Raw genomic sequence first — 21,147 nt, forward strand, 5'->3', positions numbered from 1 at the left:
AAAATTATTTATAATATGAAAAAAAAAAAAAAATTTTAAAACAATTTTAAAAAATATATCTTTACTCGTCTATTGGACCCTCTTTTGGGTGTTATGGACTTCGGATGTGAAGGGTTCGACAAAAAGAAGAGAAACCACTTTGAATGAAGGAGTTACACCACTTCGAAGAACTTACCTAGGCTATTGATTAAGTCACTTTCATAATTCTTTCTTTACTCTTGATTCAATGCTAAATGTGTGAACATGGGGCTTCCACGTGGTCCTATCAAGAGTACTATTTATGATCAGTAACAATATGTTTGCATAATTTAATTATTTTGACCAAACATATTATAATATATACATTTCAAATAGAGCTAACAATTTATAATTACTTAAATTTAATTTGATCACTTACGCAACCATACACATGATTGAATAGTTTGATGAAATTGTATTATTAATTAGCATCGTATAAATTAATTTGTCGGGTGGGGAAAAGGGCAATGTGACTGTAAATCGCATCATATGATTGAATTTTATCTTAATAATTAAGAAAAAAGGGTGGGAAGTGTGTGGACAAGAACCCCAATGTAACAACGGTTGGTAAGTGGCAACCAAAATATTGTTTCATGCAAGTGACGTATGGTAACAGCCTCTCAATAATCAGCCAAAAATCAAGTTTCTTATCACTACACTATTATTACATCTATTTGAATTTCAAAATAATCTAGACAAAATATCGAGGGCGGACCAGACACTTTGAATTAGGGGGTCACAATCAAACTTTTAAATGAAAGGTAAACTATAAATAGTTATAGCAGTCCGCAGTCAGCAAATTGGGAGAGAAAGACAAAAGCGCAAAGTTGAGTTTGGAACTACCGATTGCATTATACATTTACAATGTAGGTTCTAATAGAAAAACAGACTTTTTTAATTCTTTTTTCAAAAACTAAGAGGTCAATTGACTCTATAGGACTCCCCCTCTCCCCCGGTCCACCCCTTCAAAAAATGATCATTCTTTTAAAGATAATAATTGAAATTGTATAATATTTTTTACAAAAATAAAAGGTATACAAACAAGTATACTATTGGTTGAGAGATCGAATTTTCGAGATATGTTACTTTAATATATTTTTTTTAAAAAAAAAAACTTGACCAAATGATTGGGTTCGTTCGAGTCAACCATGTGCTGCTATTTGATTTGTTACGAACATACTCTTTTTCGAGAAAATTATTGGATTTTTTTATACCCAATAAACCTGGGCTATGATGTTAACGTAAGATAATATATTTCATAGGCCTAAGCCGATTAATGAAATAATTACTAACAACAAAGTCCATAGACTCTACCCGGTCCAATTGTATTCTCTTTTAGATGGCTTAAATGTTGGCCCGTTTAGCTTTCTTATTGGTCCAACTAAAAGCCAAACCTAGCCTACTTATAATGTAACAACCCTTGCTATTTTTCTAGTGTGATTTGTGTGTGAAAGAAGGAGAATTCGGCTGCCTCTTTGAAGAGAAGAAATCAGTCCCTTTATCTCCAAAAATTGGTTAATTACGTTGTGTACTTTGTGGTGTCTTCATGGCCTATCTTTGTGGTATTTTCTTCTAGCATTTGTGGCTACCAATCATCACCGTTATCTTATCTTTTGTCGGTGAGATTGAAAAACAACTAAGATAAATATATTGGTTGTGGATCAGAGTCAGTTGGATTGGTGGTTGGCAGGAAAATGTAATGTTGACCTGAGCACGAAAAATACCGTTTTGAAGATTCTTGGAGCAAGCTTCCACGACAATTGGTATAAGAACATCAAGGTAGTGGTTTTGGCTTGTAAGACATACCAGAAAACATCTAGAAAATAGGCTAAAATAAGGAAGAAATCAAATTGAAGAAACTGCCAGAAAACTATGTAAAAAAGGATCCGTTTGGGTCGATCCAGAAAGCTTTTAGTAAAATGGAGACCATTGGTGTAACATGCAGGCGACGACGGTCTAGGCTGTCTGGCACGTGAAATTCTATGGTGGCGCATGAAGGTAATGCGCACAAGCTATTTAGTGGCGCGCGCAGGCGCGTGTGGAGTCTTCTGGTTAAGGTGTCTTCAGGTAGTTTGTTCTTAGTTCTTTGCACGTTCAGGACCCAATCATGTTTTGTTGGTTGCTGTAGTTGCTAGACACTTTAGGACGAATAGTAATGGTCCTAAAGTGATAAATTCATCTCTCTCATAATTTACTAACTCAGATTGGTCCGCTCTAGTAGATTAGTTTATCTCAATTTCAATTTCAGCATGAGCGCGTCATCGTATGGGATAACAATAGGATTGTGGTTATCGTGAAGGAGTAACATTGCTTGTACTAGAAATTTAGGAGTTATTTGTCATATTTGAAGTGTGGAATTTGATTGTAAGTTGGTAAATGATTTTGTGCTCTAATTGTCATATAGTTACTGTTTGAGACTGTATTGCATGAGAATTTGAATTTTTTTTTGTTTATATACTTTCATGTTGCATTGATTATTTTGTTAGAACACCTAGACTTGACCCGTTTGAATATTCTCTTGATCTAAGATCGCAAATCTTGCAAAACCTTGGGAATCTAGAATGATTTATATTGCATCCTTAGGATTACTTTATGTAACCTATTTGTGCATTTGGTTGTTTTATTATTTTAAAAATATCTTCACATTTCGAAGTTGCAATTTTTAATGGGAAAGAGGAGGAAACAAAAGATTAAGGGTATTTTGGCCCAACAAAAAGTTTCAAAAATTATAGATAACAAATTTTCTGCAAATTTGGCAGAAACACAAAAAGAAGCGTATGATGAACTTGCTCCCACTTCAATTATTTTATGCTTACCTGATACTGTTTTGAGAAAAATTGAAAAACTTAATTCTACAAAAGAACTTTGACAAAAGTTGGAGGACTTATATTTGTTTAAGTTTACTTCTAATGAATTGTACTTGCTTGAAAACATTTTTAATTTTAAAATGGATCATTCAAAGGATCTGGATAACAATCTGGATATTTTTAACAAATTAGTTCAAGATATTGTTAATTGCGATGAAAATATGTCTAAAATACACAAGGTTATTATTTTGTTTAATTCAATGTCGGATTCATATAGAGATGTTAAGAATGTAATTAAGTATGGTAGGAATACTTTAACACCTGAAATTGTCATATACTTTCTTAAGAGTAAGGAAAATGGAAATTAAAGCTGAAAAAGAAGATAAGAGGAGTAGTGGGTTACATATGATGAGGAATAGAACGAAGTTTAAGCAAATGAATCTAGGTAGAACTTAAGATAGTAGTTATTCGAGTAGTGATTTGAGTGATGCGGGTAGCAAGAAGAAGGGCAATGGAAGGGACAAGTCAAGTGGTATACGATATTACAGTTGTTGTAAGTTTGAACACTTTATTAGGGACTGTCCCAATAAAAAAGACAAGTAAAAGGATAGGATGAGAGATGAGACAAATTTGGCTTTAGGGTCAAGTGATGACCGTAGTGAGGTTTGTTGAGAGTAAATCTACTGCATATGCATCTGTGTGTAATTCTTACTGCATGTATGTGATTGCCTAATTCTTGTTGCATGATTATATGTTGTATTTCAATGTGTTTGATATGTGCGTTTGGACAAATTTGAGGCAATATGATTACTTAGTGTAATTGTTTGCATACATGGTGAGTTAGAATGCATTAGTAGTGTATTGTATGTCTTTTGGTGAGGTGAAGTTTAAATGCCTAGAGGTACATTATGGTTTGTATCGAGGATGTGGAGTGTGACATATAGATCACGAGTGGAGATGTGATTAAATAACTAGAATCCTTTATCTGTAAAGAAACATTGATCAGGTGGAGTATGAGAGATACACTTCTATCACTTTCATTAGATGGAGACCTATTATCCACGTAGGTTGGGAGAAGTGATGTGGTGATAGAGGATTATTCCGTGGACTTAGGATCTATTGTAACTTATCAATTAGACATGCGTTGAGTGATCAATCTATTGAGCATGGTGGACGATGAGAAAAGATATGTTTTCTCGAGGTGTGAGTAACGCAAAATGGGATAGGATGAGTGTGGTGTGATCTTTTCGCAGGGTCATTTATGCATTTGTTATATATGCGGTTAATCGTGTATTTGATGAACTTAGTGTTAATCTGTGATTTTGCGTGAACTTGTTTCTGAAAAAATCTTTATGGGTTATCCTATATTATATTGTCATCACATGTTTATTTGCTCTTGATTGTTTACTGTGAATATGTGCTTCACTAAGATGTTCTTGACCTTAGCCCCTATGAGTACATGGAGCAAGTATAGTATGTGTTTCAGGTTGAAAACATGAGGCAATGTCTGTGATCCAATTTTATTAGTTACCTTGATTATGCAAGTATTGATTGTTTGTTTTAATTGCTTGCAAATTTATTGGGTATCAATGTGGAGATTTGTTTGATTTTTTGATAACCAATAAATCTCGGCCTATGATGTTAATGTAGGATAATATATTTCATAGGCTTATGCCGATGAATGAAATAAGTAACAACCACCAAGACCATAAGTTATACTCGATCCAATTGTATTCCTTCTTGGATGGCTTGAACCTGGGCCCATTTAGCTTTTTTATTGGTCAAACTAAAAACCTAACCTAGCCTACTTGTAAGATAACAAACCTAGCTATTTTTCTAGTGTGATTTGTGTGTGAAAGAGGGAGAATTCGGCTGCCCCTTTGAAGAGAAGAAATCGGTCCCTTTGTGTCCAAAAATCGATCAATTACTTTGTGTACTTTGTGGTCTCTCTATAGCCTACATTTGTGGTGTTTTCTTCTTGTCTTTGTGGCTACAAATCATCACCGCTATTTTTGTCATTTGTGGATGAGATTAAAAAGCAACCGAAGTGAATATATTGGTTGTGAATCAAAACCGATTGGATTGGTGCTTGGTAGAAAAGGGTAATGTTGAGCTGAACCGTTTTGAAGATTCTTGAAACAAGTTTCCACGATAAAAAATTTGTTGTGTTGACAACAATCTTACACTTTGTGCATAACAATTGAAAATTCTATTATTACCTACAAAAATTCATAGTAAACTAAGTAAAATATACAATTTAAGATATTAAACAAGTCGTCATGGAGCTCATGTGGACAATTTTAAATAAAATAATCGATCGAATAAGTAAGCTAACTAGCTATCACTCATTTTACATTATTATTATCAATGCATACAACATGACTATCCAACTAAGATCACTTATAAAGCTTAAAAAATTCTAGCGTGGAAGGTGTAGTTCATCTTATGATGTAGCACATATGTTCGTAATGATGTCAGGGTCGACTAAATTTAACTTCACAATCACACTTACAAAAATGTCAATACTTCCCTTGAATCGACTATTTTTACTAATAAAAAAATAGTATTTTTTTTTTTTGCAAATATTTTCTTATGCGTTCTTCGTCATGATTATAATCATTATGTGGGACGACAATACAAAGAAATAATACATAGATAGGTTTCAATTTTCTTTGTGGAATCAGGTGTGGTATGGACCGCATGGTATGGTACCATTAATGCTATTTTTGCGCATTAAAAATTGTAACTTCAGTACACATGGACTAGATACCTTTTTCTTTCCCATTTTGAGTACAAGGATTTGTGCTGACTAGATTATACAATATATGTACAATATTACATATAAAAAATAAGTTTAAATTTATGAAAGTACTTCTTCTTGGTGAATGTAGAGGTCTTGAAAATGATCAAATTGTGTCGGCCCAATGTATTTGGGCAAGAGACGGTTGTGTTGGGACCTTCTCTCAACCCTTGGGCCACCTTCTATAAATATTTTTTGTTCTTTTCGCAATTCGACTATGACTCGCTAGTCAAAAACTGTAAACAACAATGAATCTTGGAGCAAGTCATATTAATCCTCTTGAAAGACTGTAAAGATTAACTCGATCAATAGCTTTACATCTTTAGTTATAATGTGAATCAAAATTGGTTTGCGGATATTATTTTTCGAAAGAATAAAAAGATAATTTTGTAATAAGAAAAGGAATCTCTTCTGACACAAAAAAATGTGGCCTCATGTCCTGTTTAATGTATGGGGATCTTCTATTAGTTACCGTGATATCATCATCTCAACCCTATCACTACTTCTTTATTTCTATTGCGTGGAAGTTATTTACTTGTAGTGCAAGATCATGTTTGAGATTTAGAAGTAAAGATACGTGATCTTCAAAATAATGGCCGACGTAACAATCACTTCGGGTAGAACTTGCCAAAAACCTGATTTGTAAAGAAATGGTGTTAGAAGTATTTACAAATCTACAAAGCAAGATTTCCACAAGCCAAGTACCTCTTCAAAATTGATGTCTAAACTGCCCATTTTTCGTAGTTGAGTGACTCCACAAAACTCGTCCTTTGACTCGAGTAATCCTCAACAGGTTGTCTTTTCGCAACGAGAGTCCCTCAAAAAAGAGTGTCCACTCTATTATCAATTATCATTTTGATAAATTCATCCTTAAAACTTGATTGTGCAAGGAGGGTGTCCCAAAAAAAATTCATAAAATAGATCTTTTACAAGAATATGGAATACAATCGAGAGTTAATGGGTATGCACGGAAAGTTAGATTAATGGAAGATGAGAACAAATGAGAGAGATGATAGCTAAAGACATTCTTTTGCGATGGATGCATGTGTCATGTGTGTTAAGGATCCACTTCCCATCATGTCCCCATTCTTTCAACAGAATAAAATAATTATTGGACAGCCTTAGGTCCCTTGTTTTCTTGTATTTGTCATTATTTTTATTGTGATACAATTCTCTCTCAACCACGAGTATTAAAATGCAACTTATGATTTTCTACCATATAAAAAGTGTGCCTCAAAAATTAGATTTAAGGGAAGAGATATAATTTGGAATATATATATTATATATATATATATATATGTGTGTGTGTGTGTGTGTGTGTGTGTGTGTGTGTGTGTGTGTGTGGGGTTTCCGTGTTATCATGTACACATACCCCAACCCTTAAATTTTAAAAGCAATTTTCGTCTTTATTTTGTTGACAGGCTTATTTTAATAGTAGCTATGATTGGCATTATAGTAGTGTCTATTGTTCCAACGACTGAATTAACAAAAAAAGTCCATGTATTCCTTTGAAAATAGTTTAATTTGTACATTTTGAAAACTTGAAAATTGTACAATTCATTAATTGTAGGAATTATTAAATAAATATAATATTTTATAATTTTATAGTTTATTATATATTATTTTAATTACTAATGATTTTTAAAATGATTAAAAATTCAAAATAATATTAAAAACAAGAAAACATTTTTTTTTAACGTCTAGATATCGTCTAACCTTGTCTAAGCTCGTAAAGTTTGAAACCTGACCTTCATGTCTAGCCATGCCTTGTGCTTTTCAAAACACTGCTAGTAGCTCAATATATAAAAAGCTCCAAAATTTCATCATATGTCAATCTTATCCTTAAAATCATTCAAGTTAGGGTAGCCTTTTAGCGCTTCACCTTCGTTCGCTTGGTAATACAATATGGGTCAAGTCAACTCCTCAGTAACATTATTAATACTTTACATGCCTCTTTTTAACTATTTTATTATTCTTCAATGAGATAGTGTCTTCAACAATCACTGTCAAAGGCGAGTTTATAGTCATAAAAAATATAGCACTCCCTCGTTTGAATAATTGAAATATTGATTTCTGTAAAAACCTTGGATAGTTCTAAACAAATAGGGATCGTGACAGGCGCCAAATTGGCTCCCTATCATAGGGCCTGTCACGGCTCCTATCACATTAGCAGGGCCCAAAAATCTCAATCAATCATATCGAAAAGATAGCTAGCTATTATTGCTCTGGAAAAGCTCCCCTTTAAAATTTTTGCATTAAGTCTTCAAGTTGCTTGAAGTGTTATATTCAACAAATTAATATAATAACTAGCTTTACTTTTATTTATTTTTTTCTTATACATATTTGTTAATTTGATGAAAGAAGGCACCTTTTAGATTTTGTACAGTAACCTCAAAATCTCATAATCAACCTTGGTCATATATGAGGTATTCTCTAAGTTTCAAAACCAATACGTGTTTTCATGTGAAATATCATATAAATGTGCTACAAGTATCACAATGTAGCATTAAAAAGTGTTAGACTAACACGTGACTAAAAGGCCGTTTGATTTTGAGAATGAATATCGAGAACTATGCGTAATATAATATTAGATAATGATTAATATAGGAAATGATTCTCTAGTAAAATGAAAGAACCAGTTAAGCTAAATAAAGGAAGTACTAAAATTCGACAAAAGTCATAAAATCTGAGTTTTAGTCTTGCTACACCAACTTCATTCATACTCCAAAAATCAGCCATATGATACGACTTTTCTTGGTTTGAGATGCTCAAATTTTGCTCCAATTGATCGGCTAAATATTGGTATATTCTTATCCAATGATTTTGTAGTCTTCAACACAACACTGTACCAATAATATTAACGGCGATACCCTCGTTTTGACGAGTTAGGATCTTTTGCTTTAAAGGACAATATTTAGATATGGTTCGACAAATCCAGTGAAGATATGCCGTCTCATGCACTAGAAGCATAGAAATGATGCACGTTGCTGCTTGGTGTCTACAAGGTTACTATGCCAGCAGGCCTTCAATGTCAATGGTAATCAAGGTCTTGTAAGGTGTTCAAGATGTCCATAAATATTTTTAGATTATATATAACTTCTCAAACTCTCAGACTATGGCTGCGACAAACAAAATTCCAGTAAGTTGATTTTCAAAATGCATCTCCATTACTTGCTTCAGTTCTATCAGGACCACGGTGATTTAAGAAATTACTGGGTCGAATTCTTCTTCTTCTTCTTAGGGTACCTTTAGCTGCCATTCCAAAAGAGTTATGCGATGTTTGTCTTTTCCTTAATGGTCGTGACAAGCTTAACATTATTCCGAAGAAGTTCATTAGTGTTTTTCATAAAAGGTAATTTGCTGCCTAGTTTTCCTACCATACAAAACTATGATCAGACCACTTGCCTCGTTAAGTTTTTCAGCAATATTGTTCGAAATGTTCTTTTTCCCTTCTTTTTTTTTCCTTGTCTAACGTTTTGCAGGTGCTACAACGTATCTGGCGAGATTCTCATTCATTGGAAAACCATTTCTTCGTACAATTATTTTTTCTGACACATCTATTATCGATGAATTTTGCTGAACTACCCGAAAATGCTTGACCGATGGGGTGACATCATCTCACATTGCCGCGGGTCCCATTTGAATAAAAAGAATGTCGACCTCCTGTATATGTGGATATTCAGTCAAGCCCCATGTCATCGTCTCTGTTGCTGTAGGTTCGTCCATTATCGATTCATTCATTATCTAACTGTTTATTACTGCATTTTTGAACTCATTAAGAAAGAAAATAATTGCTCAAAATCAAGAGGAACTTTTTAATGATTTGCTCTAATACAAATGCCCATATAGTTTTTAATATCTCCATCAACACATGCTGACAACGAAAGACAACTATATTGTAAAACATTAAAACTCATATCCTTTATTTTATCTTCCTTAAGTTGGATTTTTGTTGGCTCTTCTTTGCAAAACTTAGGATCTCTATTGTGTGTTTCGTCAGTGATCAAGGACAGTAATAATTTCTGGCAGAAAATCTTTTGTACAAGGCTCCAAGATAATTTCTTATCAAAAAAGTCTTATAGGAAATTGCAATTTAGTCCTATCTTTTTGTGGATTGTTCCGGGGGGTGGCGGGGTGGGGAGTGACTACAAATAACTCAGTCTTTTTGATTAATTTAGCCCATGTTTGAGGCTCATTATCTTAAAAAAAAAAAAAAAAATTAATAATAATAATAATAATTCAAATTCATTTCAAACATATATTTTTAGGATAATTGCAGTAAAGGTTCAAAACATTTAAAACATTAGCAGACTTTTTCCAAACTTTTAATTTGTTGTAATCATCGCCCCAAACCTTTTGAAACGTTGCGGCGGAAGTCCTTTTGGACAATTTCCATCCAAATGTTTGTTAATTGACTAGAAAATTGTTTTTGACCATATTTTTAATATTTTTAAAATCGTAAAATAGTAATTTTCCATTTACTACATCAAAATAAGTTAAAAATTAAATTAGAAAAATAAAAAAATAAAAAGAAATACAAAATAAAGAACATGAGCCCCCATTCATCTCCCTCTCTCCACCCACTCAACCCCATCCGATCCCATCCCATCCCATTTCACTCTTTAAATCAAACCAAATTGTCGTCTTCCACAACTACTCCCACTCGCCACTGCTATCGATGACGATGGCTTTTCCAACCATTTTATCTTCTTTCCCAAATACTACTAAAAATCAGTTTTTCACCTAAAAATAATTACTATCAGATTGTATCCGTTGATGATTAGAGACGGATTATACGTTGGTAAAGATATTAGACTTTTAACTTCGAAAATCACAACTCAAATTTTCGTTTTGTAAAAGTGGTAGCTCTTCACCAACGTATATTCCATGCCTAATGTTATTGTTTAATATACGTACCATTTACCAATAGCATTTTCGAAATTCATAACAAAGTCTTTGAAGTTGACATCTATAAATTTGTGGTTAAATAATTTTTTCGGCCTTTCAACTTAGTTAGTTAAAAATAAAAAAATTTATAATTATACCACTCGCCACTGCTATCGATGACGATGGCTTTTCCAACCATTTTATCTTCTTTCCCAAATACTACTAAAAATCAGTTTTTCACCTAAAAATAATTACTAGCAGATTGTATCCGTTGATGATTAGAGACGGATTATACGTTGGTAAAGATATTAGACTTTTAACTTCGAAAATCACAACTCAAATTTTCGTTTTGTAAAAGTGGTAGCTCTTTACCAACGTATATTCCATGCCTAATGTTATTGTTTAATATACGTACCATTTACCAATAGCATTTTCGAAATTCATAACAAAGTCTTTGAAGTTGACATCTATAAATTTGTGGTTAAATAATTTTTTCGGCCTTTCAACTTAGTTAGTTAAAAATAAAAAAATTTATAATTATTAAATAAATAATAACAATAATAAAAAATAAATAAATAATTTTTTTTTACCACGCCTCACACTCATGCAGCTATTTACAACACTAATTTTTACCAATTATAATGACAGACATTTACCAATGGAAGTCGATTGATAATGGTTAAGATTTTTACCAATGAAAAATTCGTTGGTAAGTAGTTTAATATTTACCAACGGAAAATTCATTGGCAAAAAATGCGCTCTTTACCTATAATGCAATCCGTTGCAAACTATCAGCGACCCTCAAATTAGTAAGGATTTATGGTTGTTAATATTCTGTTGATAAAGAGTAATAGTAAGGAATATTGTGGTATCAGGGATGAAAATTCGTACCTGAAGCAATGTTTTTTTTGTACTAAAACAGGTCCTACCTCTATCTCTACCCATTTCATCTTCTTCCACAACTCTATGTTTTTGTGATTTTTTTTTTCTTTTCTTTCTCGCTTTTTAGACAACCAAATTAGCCAAGTTAGAAAAATTTTCTTTGTTTGAGTGCCTTGTTTCTTTCTTTGTGAAATCTCAGGCTGACATTATAGTTTCTTTGGTGGGCCTAAAAATCAAATTATTGCAACCTCTGTGCATTTGAATTGGGAAAAAATTTCAAGCAATGCTATCACTCTAGGATTTAATGTGTGGGGGAAAATGAATTAAATGTCAGTGACCACAAATTACACCATAGTGCTTTGAGGAAATCATCTTTCGAGGTTAATCGGCTATGAAAAGTAGAGAGATACAATTGGAAATGCAGGTTTTATTGCACATTTGTTAGGATAGTCTGTGAAAACAAATCATTGTGGAAGATATTGCAGAGAATATGAGGACAAAAGATTGGAGTTGGAGGTGGGAATCGGTGGAGGATAGGGTTGGGGAAGAATATTAACAATGACCTTGTTCTTTATTGTTTTTTTATTTAATTAAAATTTATTTTTTATTTTTTGGACCTCTGTTGCAATTATCTCTATATTTTTTAATAAAATAATTTTGCTTGTAAACCTAATAATAATAATAATAATATGGGGCTTAAATATAGTTATCATAGTCCATATGGTATTGTTATAATGTATAATTTTAATTTAGTATTATCAACTTTAATTATTACTTTTTCCATTCAAATAGAGAAGCAAAGTAACAAAATTTCTACTTATTTTTGTTTTTAAGTATAAATTTAAACTTTCATAAAAAATTCTAACATAAATAAAGGGTTTAGTTTTTCAACTAATTGCATCTTGTATTCATACGTCCAAAACTTTCAAAAATGAGGTTTTGAGTCCAACCCCATTACAAATGTGATTTTGGATAGTGAAAATCATTAATTTAAATGCTAAAATCACACATAATTTTCAATTTAATTGAAGATAAATGTTAAGTGATTTAACAAATAGGTTAGGGAACCAAAACTTTACTTTTTAAAATTGAGGATCCATATCCACGTCACATGAAAAATTGAAGACCAAACACTATTTTGTCCATATTCTATTGGAAAGTGCACCTAGGTTATATGTGTCTAGAAAATAAAAGAGTAATGTTATTCACAGTAATGCTTATAACCAACAGTTGTGGTGGAGTTAGTGCCATAATCATTGAAATACGAATGCATTTTAATTCTTTGATGAATGTTGTAGTAATTTACTGTAATATAGAATGTTATTTACAATGTTCTAAAAAGCGTAAAATGATGTTAGACGTGGAGACCACACTTTAAACTTTACGAACCTAGACGAGGCCTAGGCATAAGAAATTCTAAAAATATTTAATAATTGAAATAATATATATCAAATATCTAAAATTATAAAATACTATTTTTACTTAATAATTTCTACAATTAGTGCCTGTTTGAGCCACATTATTCCCCAAAAATGCATTCTTAAACAGTGATTTGACATCATTTCAATCACATATTTTTCAATAAAATTATATTACACGCAAATCAAAAACTTTTCTTTATTTTTTAACCATACATTTTCCATCAATACACTATTCAAGAATGCATTATTACCAAAATAATGTGGCTCAAACACCCCCTTAGTCAATTATACAACTTTCAAATTTTCGAAATGCAAAAGTTGGACTACTTTTTATAATTTCAACTTTCAGCTAGACAATTCCTATTTGAAATATTCTAACATGCTTTCATTTTTCACTTTTTTACACAAATAAATTCATTTAAATAATTGAAACTAAAATCAATTAATAAGCTTTTAAAAAAAAATAAAAATAAAGCACCACTAGACGTGACATTTCGCCCAAGCCTCGTGCTTTGGCAGCGCATAAGCACCGTTTAGACGAACTTTTTAGAATACATATTATTTGTAACCATTGCTTACCAATAACATTATTCAAAAAAATAATTGTAATTTGAAGGCTAACCACCAAATGAAAATTGAAATTTGAAGGTAAATAAAAGTCTAAATGACATCCTTGAGTATCTCGGTCCACGACAAGAATCTCGAAAATTGTGTGATTTTGACCGAATTGATATGTGTCAAGAGTCCAACATCGGACGTGTCAAGAGTCCAATATCGGACAATGTTCGAGGAATTCAATTTGAATTAGTTTTAACATAACTAATAATCAGTTTGAGTAAAAATCTTTTAGGCACTGAACGTTACATGGGTCATTTTTTTGCAATTGAACTTAATTTTCTTTTAATTTTTTTATTTTTCGAATCCGTTATCATTATTTGCATTATGCTATAGCTATCTCTATGCAACTTATGATTATTTGAAAGAAAAAGAAGGGAATTAGAATTTTCAGTTTCTTTAGGCGCCTACTTGAAATTGAATGAAGGGAAAAATTCACAATTAGGGTATTAAGTATTGACAATTCAATTCTCATGTCTAAAGTTTTGAAAATGCAAAAATCAGGTTTTCAATTTTTAATTAAATATATTTTATTAATTGAAAATAATAAGGTCATATTTATACCACTAATGGTCACAGGTTCATAATTATAAGTCACAAACTTATTTATTGGTCACGTATTATCGAATTAATTGGTCACAAATTATTTCGAGGTCATAAATCAAAAATTTTATAGATCACAGTTTATTTAATTGATCACAGATGAAAAAATTATAGGTCACAGTTTATCTATCAATCACATATTTTCGAATTTGTTGGTCACAATTATCAAATTTTAAGGTCACAGGTAATCAAATAGTCAGTCACAGGACAAATAGTTGGTCACATTACATACCACCACCTCCACTGCCACTATCGCGAGTTCCACTACCAACAATAACCATCCAATTCCTTGACAAAACCAAAACACGACCACCACCTCCACTCCAACAACCAAAAAACACTACCAACATCACCACTAGGCACTACCCCAACACCGCACCACCACAACCATAGCACCAACACTACCAAAGGTACTGCACACAGTACTAGCAACACCACAGCACATACCACCACAAGCAGCAGCCAGCACATCTTTGCATAGGAAAAAGGGTAGCGCAGACATCAACACCTCACCTACAAAACTGTTGCCACACATCTTTGACCTGAAAAACTGCCACCAATACCGTCGACATGACCACCATCATTTACCGCCACTAACACCACCAACACCTCACTTGCAAAACTGGTCGTCACCACTGAGACCAACACCATCAACATCTTCGCATGGCGCACCTTGGCTGGAAATCCTCACAGTAGCGAGGGGAACCTCTTGCAAACAGTGTCGCTTAGGTCGTCGTCACGCCTCTTGCAAACAGCATCGCTCTCTTGCAATGTCGCTGACCTTCTTATAGCGGCGCCACTGATGGCGAGTGGTGAGAAAGGAGAGACAGATCTTAATCTAGGGTTTAGAATAATATTGGGATGAATTGAAATAAGGTTGAATTATTTTATATTAATATTAATAATTAAATTAATACCTGAATTCTTAATAAAAAACTTTCCTATATGATTTTTGCATTCTGATTTTTAAATGCCTGAAATGTTGTAATTTCCCTAGAATGAAAAAACATAAAAACTTGATTGAAAGTCCATTTTTATGTTGGTCTCCATTTGGGCCTATTTGTTTCTTTTTGGAATCCAATTTTAAGCCCAATGGGCTTTAAACTGAAAAATAATATGATTTTGATTAGGTAATCCACAACTCACTCGTCCCTTTAACATTGGGAAGTCTACACTTGACTTTCGGATTAGAATTTTGCTACTTTTCCAGATGATTTCTACCATCCTCCTTGACAGATGTGTAGTTGGATGAAAATGATGACAATTTTTAAAATAGTTTAATGACATAATCCTATCTGTCAACGAGGATGTCACTCATGAATGCTCTAATTTTGAACCATGGATGTGATGTGGGCATTCAAAATGTTTGGGCAAAAATTCACTAATAACATTAGCAGCGCAAACTACTACAGGGGATTCATAACTACAAATGTACTAGGTGTAATTTCCACTGTAATGTTTGCCATTATGGCCCAATAAATTAGGATACAAAGGTAGCCTAGAATAAAGTCCTGCAAATATATGAATACCAGTGACAACATAGGCAATAACACTTGTAGAAAAGCCTAGGTGAAAATCTAAGAAACCCAACAAAGAGTTCGCGCTAGACCCCTTCATTGGTTGATATAAGCACTGCGAATCCTGTCTACAGACCGATAAAGAAAGTGGAGAACCGGATGGAAAATAGCTCTCAATGGAACCCTAACACACGTGTGCCAACACGAAAGGAATCCAACGCAAGTTATCTTCATCTTTTCCCAAAAACGAGAGATCAAATCTTGATCTCTATTGAGAAGAATGGCAGCCGACTGCACGTAGGCCGAGGCTGCATGCTTAACCAGTTCATTGCGAATGGAAATGTTGGAAGAATCAAATGCATTTGATGGATCATTATTTACTTCATGCTGTGGCAAAGTGCTAAAGATTATGTCCTTCAGGCTTGTATATCGATGATCTTCAATGTCGGAAGAAGAATCCTCGCTGCTTAGTGAGATTGTTGAGTCGAATATGCGTTTGAACGAAGGCGATATCTTTAGTTTGGGAAGTTCTTCATCCATTCCTAGCTACCTACAACTCATGGAACTTACTGTAATCTCCACAAAACCAGATAAATGGCGTTTTGGACAAAATTTGAACAATCATATAAATAATTTCATTGCAAATTAAAAATGGGTTGCAGGGATTTTGTGTTGTGAGCTTTTGTATGCTATAACTTATGATAAGTAGCAGAAAACTAAGATAAACATGAACTTGGTTGAATAGGAGGCAAATTTTCAGATTTTACTGACAAGTGGCTTTAACTTTGAGAAACAGAAGTTCACTGGCTATCCTAGGTTCAAGGACATTGAACCGGACAATAGTAAAACTTAAGACTAAGTAACATTCCTATTTACAAGCATCAGATACATTTAATCACACTTTGACCGGTGCATTTCAAGGCTAGATCTGCTGTCAACTTGAGGTTGTTTCCTTGATTATCTCCTCAATTCTGTAAACAATTTTAAGGTGTCAAATTTTTAGAATATCGCACAAAAACTTGTAGCGAGGTCTAGTAAGATTTCGACACGTCAAAATTGTGGTAAACCGTAAGATTTCAGTTAAGGGAACAACAGATTTTATCCGATTCCATTCCACGATGGCTTCCACTTCTCTTTGTTCTTCTTAGCACCTAAAGTTTCTGACAAATTCCCAGATTTGAAATTACAGCTTAACAAAATCTTCGATGATCCAAGCTGAAAAAGAGAAGAAAAAATTTCTAGTTGCAATATACAAAACCTGTTTGATGCTGATTATGAGAATCAATTTTTTGATCGTTTGCTTGAAAGATAGGTCCCCACTTCTGAGTAAAGAAGTCAAAAATGATAACTGACTACACTAAATAATGGTCAAAATTTGAATTTTTGCCTTGAAAAATCACAACCAAACGGGAGCACAATTATTAATGACCAATTTACAAGGAAACCGGATATTATAGGCCGTCCAACTGGAAAGTTCAAAACTACCGAGTGGAACTACAAGAGCAATATTTTGTGAAAAATGGACTTTGTACCGTTAGTGAAGGACAGGACTACAATGGTATATTTCAACTTCAATTGTTAAGTAGATTTCAAGCACATAGACTCGTTAAATGGAGATTGAGGCTTGTATTTTCATGATATCAAATTGGGAAGAAGCATAGCACATCATCTATGGACTACTTTTCTTGTATAAAGCATTTCACAAGAAGAAGAGAACCAAGTTCTAAGCTAACTCCATCATTCATAAATGATATCATGGACATTTCACTGTTTACAGATAGACTTGCTTCCGATATCCATCTCACCTGATGCACTTACCAGCCTACCGGCATATTCTTAGTCTACGGAGAAAAAATGATAAATTAGCCGTAGATACACCTCACATGGCGCAAGAGACAGGTTACAACCATTCCATAGATAGTCTGTATTCACTTCTATCAAGACATACATATAGGAAGCACACAAAAACTTAATTTCAATTTATGATTAAAAATCATCTGTTAACCCTTCTTTTAGCTGTTTACAGGCAGTTAAGAAAGGAAATTTCAAACAATTCATTTGATCCATTATAAAACAGTCTCGTCGCTATTTTGTCTTGCAATTGTGCATCAACTTTAGAAATAATCATTTGAGTTATCAAAAAAGAACTGGATCCAGATAACATTAAGTTCTGAATAATTTCTGTCTAGCACTAATTTTAAAAATAGTAAAGTACTTTAACACCGGTATCTCCTTACTTCCAGTGTTTGAACAGCACATTTACGAAGAAGCCTCCAGAGCTCTGTTATTTGTTCACCTTTAAGCCTTATATTGCATATCAGTCAGCCTCAGTTTTACCTGACCTATGATCTAATGAGTATCCAATATCTCATCCTTTCCTCCTCATTCCCACGACGGATTTCAACAAAAACAGCATCTCCTTTTTTCTTAGATTTGAATTCTGAAATATCCCAGAACCCTGAATTTGATTAAATCAACTCAAAGGCATGCATAATAGTCTACCATTCCAAGAATGTTATTCTCTAACTCAAGTTATTAGCATAATTTAGACACATATTTGAGACTTAATCTGATGCAGGCTAGTCTAGCTCTAACTCAAAGGCATGCACAGTTACGGTCACAAATGTAACTCACTGAGACATTAGACAGTTAACTCACTTAGAAATTAGGCAGTTTTAACACGTAATATTCCATAAGCATAATCGTTGTTCAATTATTCGTTCCTTAGTATAGCACCATGAATACTTTAACTCCGGCATAATAAATATCAAAATGATAAACCTCCACAAATTAAACGCATTATCCTCTCATCAATCACCATTTCAAGAAAATTAGTAGAGAAAAAGAAACAACCATTATCTCAACCAAAATCTTTAGAAAGAAAATAAGATATCAGTAATTGCAGCAAATAAATCTAAACAAATATCCTCATCCCCTGTCATTGAGACAATATCAACATTTGCTTGAACTACAAATGGAATAAACTGAATAACTTATATGAGGCTCCCTACCGGGCATAAGCTGACTCAATAGGGAAATCCACCAGTTAGAAACTACCTGAGAAGCCTCTGCTGCAGGCCAGACCATTCATATATGTATAGAAGAAACAAAAAGCATATGTATTTTAGGGGCCAGGTGCAGCACTTCCATATAGATTTACCGGATTGTCACAAACTTATTTGTACCATGTTTCGCCCAGTAACTCTTCAGATCAATCGGGTTAGAGAAATTATAATCTTCTGAAGCAAGTTTCTCCAAGACCTTCTTAAACGCACCAATACTCATCTTACGCCCTGCTATCCTCGCACCGCGACGCTTAGTACTCATAGGCAAGGGATACACAGACATTCCAGTAGTACAGCATGCAGATTGCCACCCACCCGAGCCCCACCTATAACACTGCTGTGGAGTCCCAGTGCACGAGCAAACTGGTATAGGGATTCCTGAAATATCCATATTGATTCCATTGATCACAACTTCAGCCCGTTTCTTGGGAGCCCTCGTCCGCTGAACTGAAGGGCTAGACCCTTCTCTAGGAGCCCTAGGAGCTCTAATCCTAGGTTTTTTCTCTTCGGCAGGAGACTTTAGCACTTTCCCACCTCCCCTCTTCTTAGCAAGAGGAACACCACTGCCACCATTATCTCCCTCTTTACTTACCTCTTCCATCTGAGGTATGACATTTACATTTTTTGTTATATTAATTTGCTGGGGCATTTGGATGGAATGAGCTGATGAAGTCTCCGCTGAAAGCCCATAATTCAGTTGATAATAGGATTGGTGTTGGTTCACGGGCAAGTTATTTACATACTTTTCTCTGCCATGGTTCATCCAATTCTCCCTCATATAGTCGATGGGAATGTGGGACTCAGAAAAGCCACCAACACGATGGTGATGGTAAGGCCCGCCATTGATCGAAGCCATGACACCAGAGGGGGGGACACGGTGTTGGTCATGAACATCACCACCAAAAAGGGGCCTTTCGGCCATTGATGACATTAGCTGGAGGCCCAAATGGCTCTTGAGTGGGGTGGTTGCCCTCTCAAAAAACCCCCAATTCCTCAAATTCATACTACCATTTCCGTCCATCTTTACGGAATCACTAAACTGTGAAACAACGAAAAAACCTCAAAATTCGGCACATGAATGTGTTTACCTGGAATTCCAAACTGTAAATTTAGTACATTTTACAAGTCTAAATTACAAACCCTACCAAAACCGCACAAGAATATACAACTACCAGAAAACAAATCTACCCATATTCACTTTCAGAAAATGCAAACAGACCCACAAATCCAAAAAAAATCCATAACGTTAGAAATGCACAAATTTTGGGTTTCTGAACTCAGATCTGTGGGGAAAAAAATTACAACATAAATTTAAGTTAATCAAAATAAAAAAATAAAAAAACATTTTCCCTAACAAAAGTAGGAAAAAACATAGATACAGTGAGCTTACAGAGAGAAATGAAGGTCGGCCGGATTAGGGTTTGTTTTTTGCCTTTTCCAGAGTGTAGCCTTTTTCCTTGTTAAGGAAATGGAGGTTTTGGTGTTGGAAATGGGAAATTGTTACAAATAAAGAAAAATAACTAATGTCATGCTCATGCATGAGGACACGTGCCACACTCTTGTGAGGCCTCATGATTTTCATTGTGATTTTTTTGTCATTTTCTCATTTTAAATTTTTTTTGAAAATGATTTACATACATTTGTAAAATTTAAAATTTTCGAACTGCAACAAAGTATTTGTGCTTTGGGAGGATGTGAATTGCATCACATTTTTAGTTTAAACTGTATCATGTCACAAGTACAATATTTGAATCTAGTGATGAAAAAAATTAAACATGGGACTGTCTGCATTACATCAATATGTATTTCGTACATATCGACAAATACAAATTTATGATGAGAAGTTTCAATAGATCTTAAATTTTGGCGATCGAATACATGAATGACTATCAGGATTGATTTTATCAACTCTTCACGTATATGTTATGATTAGTTAATATCTAATGCAAGGTTCATGATCGTGTACAACATGCATTTGTAAACCTCATATCTAACTTTAATCATAGTAAAATAATGTTATATGTACATCATATAAGACTGAAAATCGATCCTAAGCAATTATGCAAAAACAAATTAGATCGAAAAATCAAAAATCTCACGGATCGAATTCATACCTCCGGCCGTTGATGTAGTTTCAAAAAGCTCTTTTGCTCTAGGTAATGGCATTTCTAAACTCTTAACCATCTGAAATTGACGGTATATAAAGTATTTTCAATGGTCGAGCTTAGGGACCAAACCCATCCATATATATAGCCAAAATTCTCATTAAATTATGGCTTAGGTTACCACTTTTCCAATGAATGTTGGACCATCAATTGAGTGTTGAAGGAAAGTAACAGTTGATTGTTGAAAGAAACAGATTTGTTACATTCTCCCACTTTGTCTATACATTCAACCTAATGTTTCAACCTAATCCCATCAATTATCATTCTTAAGAGAAAAACACATGAATCATGGCGATGAGTCCTCTAATAACGAGTATTACTTTCCATATATTATAATGTATTTAGTTTCTCACAATTTTTTTATGTA

The 21,147-nt window shown here is 33.7% G+C and overlaps 2 protein-coding genes across 3 annotated transcripts; both read right to left on the minus strand.

Annotated features, from left to right (window-relative positions):
* Positions 1 to 15,491: 15,491 nt before the first annotated feature.
* LOC111374798 lies at positions 15,492 to 17,434 on the minus strand. Its single transcript, XM_022997534.1, has one exon. The coding sequence runs from the start codon at positions 16,088 to 16,090 to the stop codon at positions 15,647 to 15,649; it is 444 nt and encodes a 147-aa protein (XP_022853302.1). The 5' UTR covers positions 16,091 to 17,434; the 3' UTR covers positions 15,492 to 15,646.
* Positions 17,435 to 18,338: 904 nt separating this feature from the next.
* On the minus strand, positions 18,339 to 20,107 carry LOC111374796 (protein BASIC PENTACYSTEINE2-like). Of its 2 annotated transcripts, none has more exons than XM_022997531.1 (2): positions 20,006 to 20,107; positions 18,339 to 19,654 (listed from the first exon to the last, which is right to left on the minus strand). In XM_022997531.1, the coding sequence occupies exon 2, from the start codon at positions 19,634 to 19,636 to the stop codon at positions 18,707 to 18,709; it is 930 nt and encodes a 309-aa protein (XP_022853299.1). In that variant the 5' UTR covers positions 19,637 to 19,654; positions 20,006 to 20,107; the 3' UTR covers positions 18,339 to 18,706. The 2 variants fall into 2 exon arrangements, with proteins under 2 accessions (XP_022853299.1, XP_022853298.1); XM_022997530.1 differs by having other exon boundaries at positions 18,339 to 19,703.
* Between the last annotated feature and the right edge of the window lie 1,040 nt (positions 20,108 to 21,147).

This window comes from Olea europaea, unplaced genomic scaffold (genome assembly GCF_002742605.1).
Source record: "Olea europaea var. sylvestris unplaced genomic scaffold, O_europaea_v1 scaffold1292, whole genome shotgun sequence".
NCBI classification, from domain to species: domain Eukaryota; kingdom Viridiplantae; phylum Streptophyta; class Magnoliopsida; order Lamiales; family Oleaceae; genus Olea; species Olea europaea.

Coding starts and splice junctions, on each gene's coding strand:
- LOC111374796 (XM_022997531.1), bottom strand. CDS start 19,636: ATGGACGGAAATGGTAGTATGAATTTGAGGAATTGGGGGTTTTTTGAG.
- LOC111374798 (XM_022997534.1), bottom strand. CDS start 16,090: ATGGATGAAGAACTTCCCAAACTAAAGATATCGCCTTCGTTCAAACGC.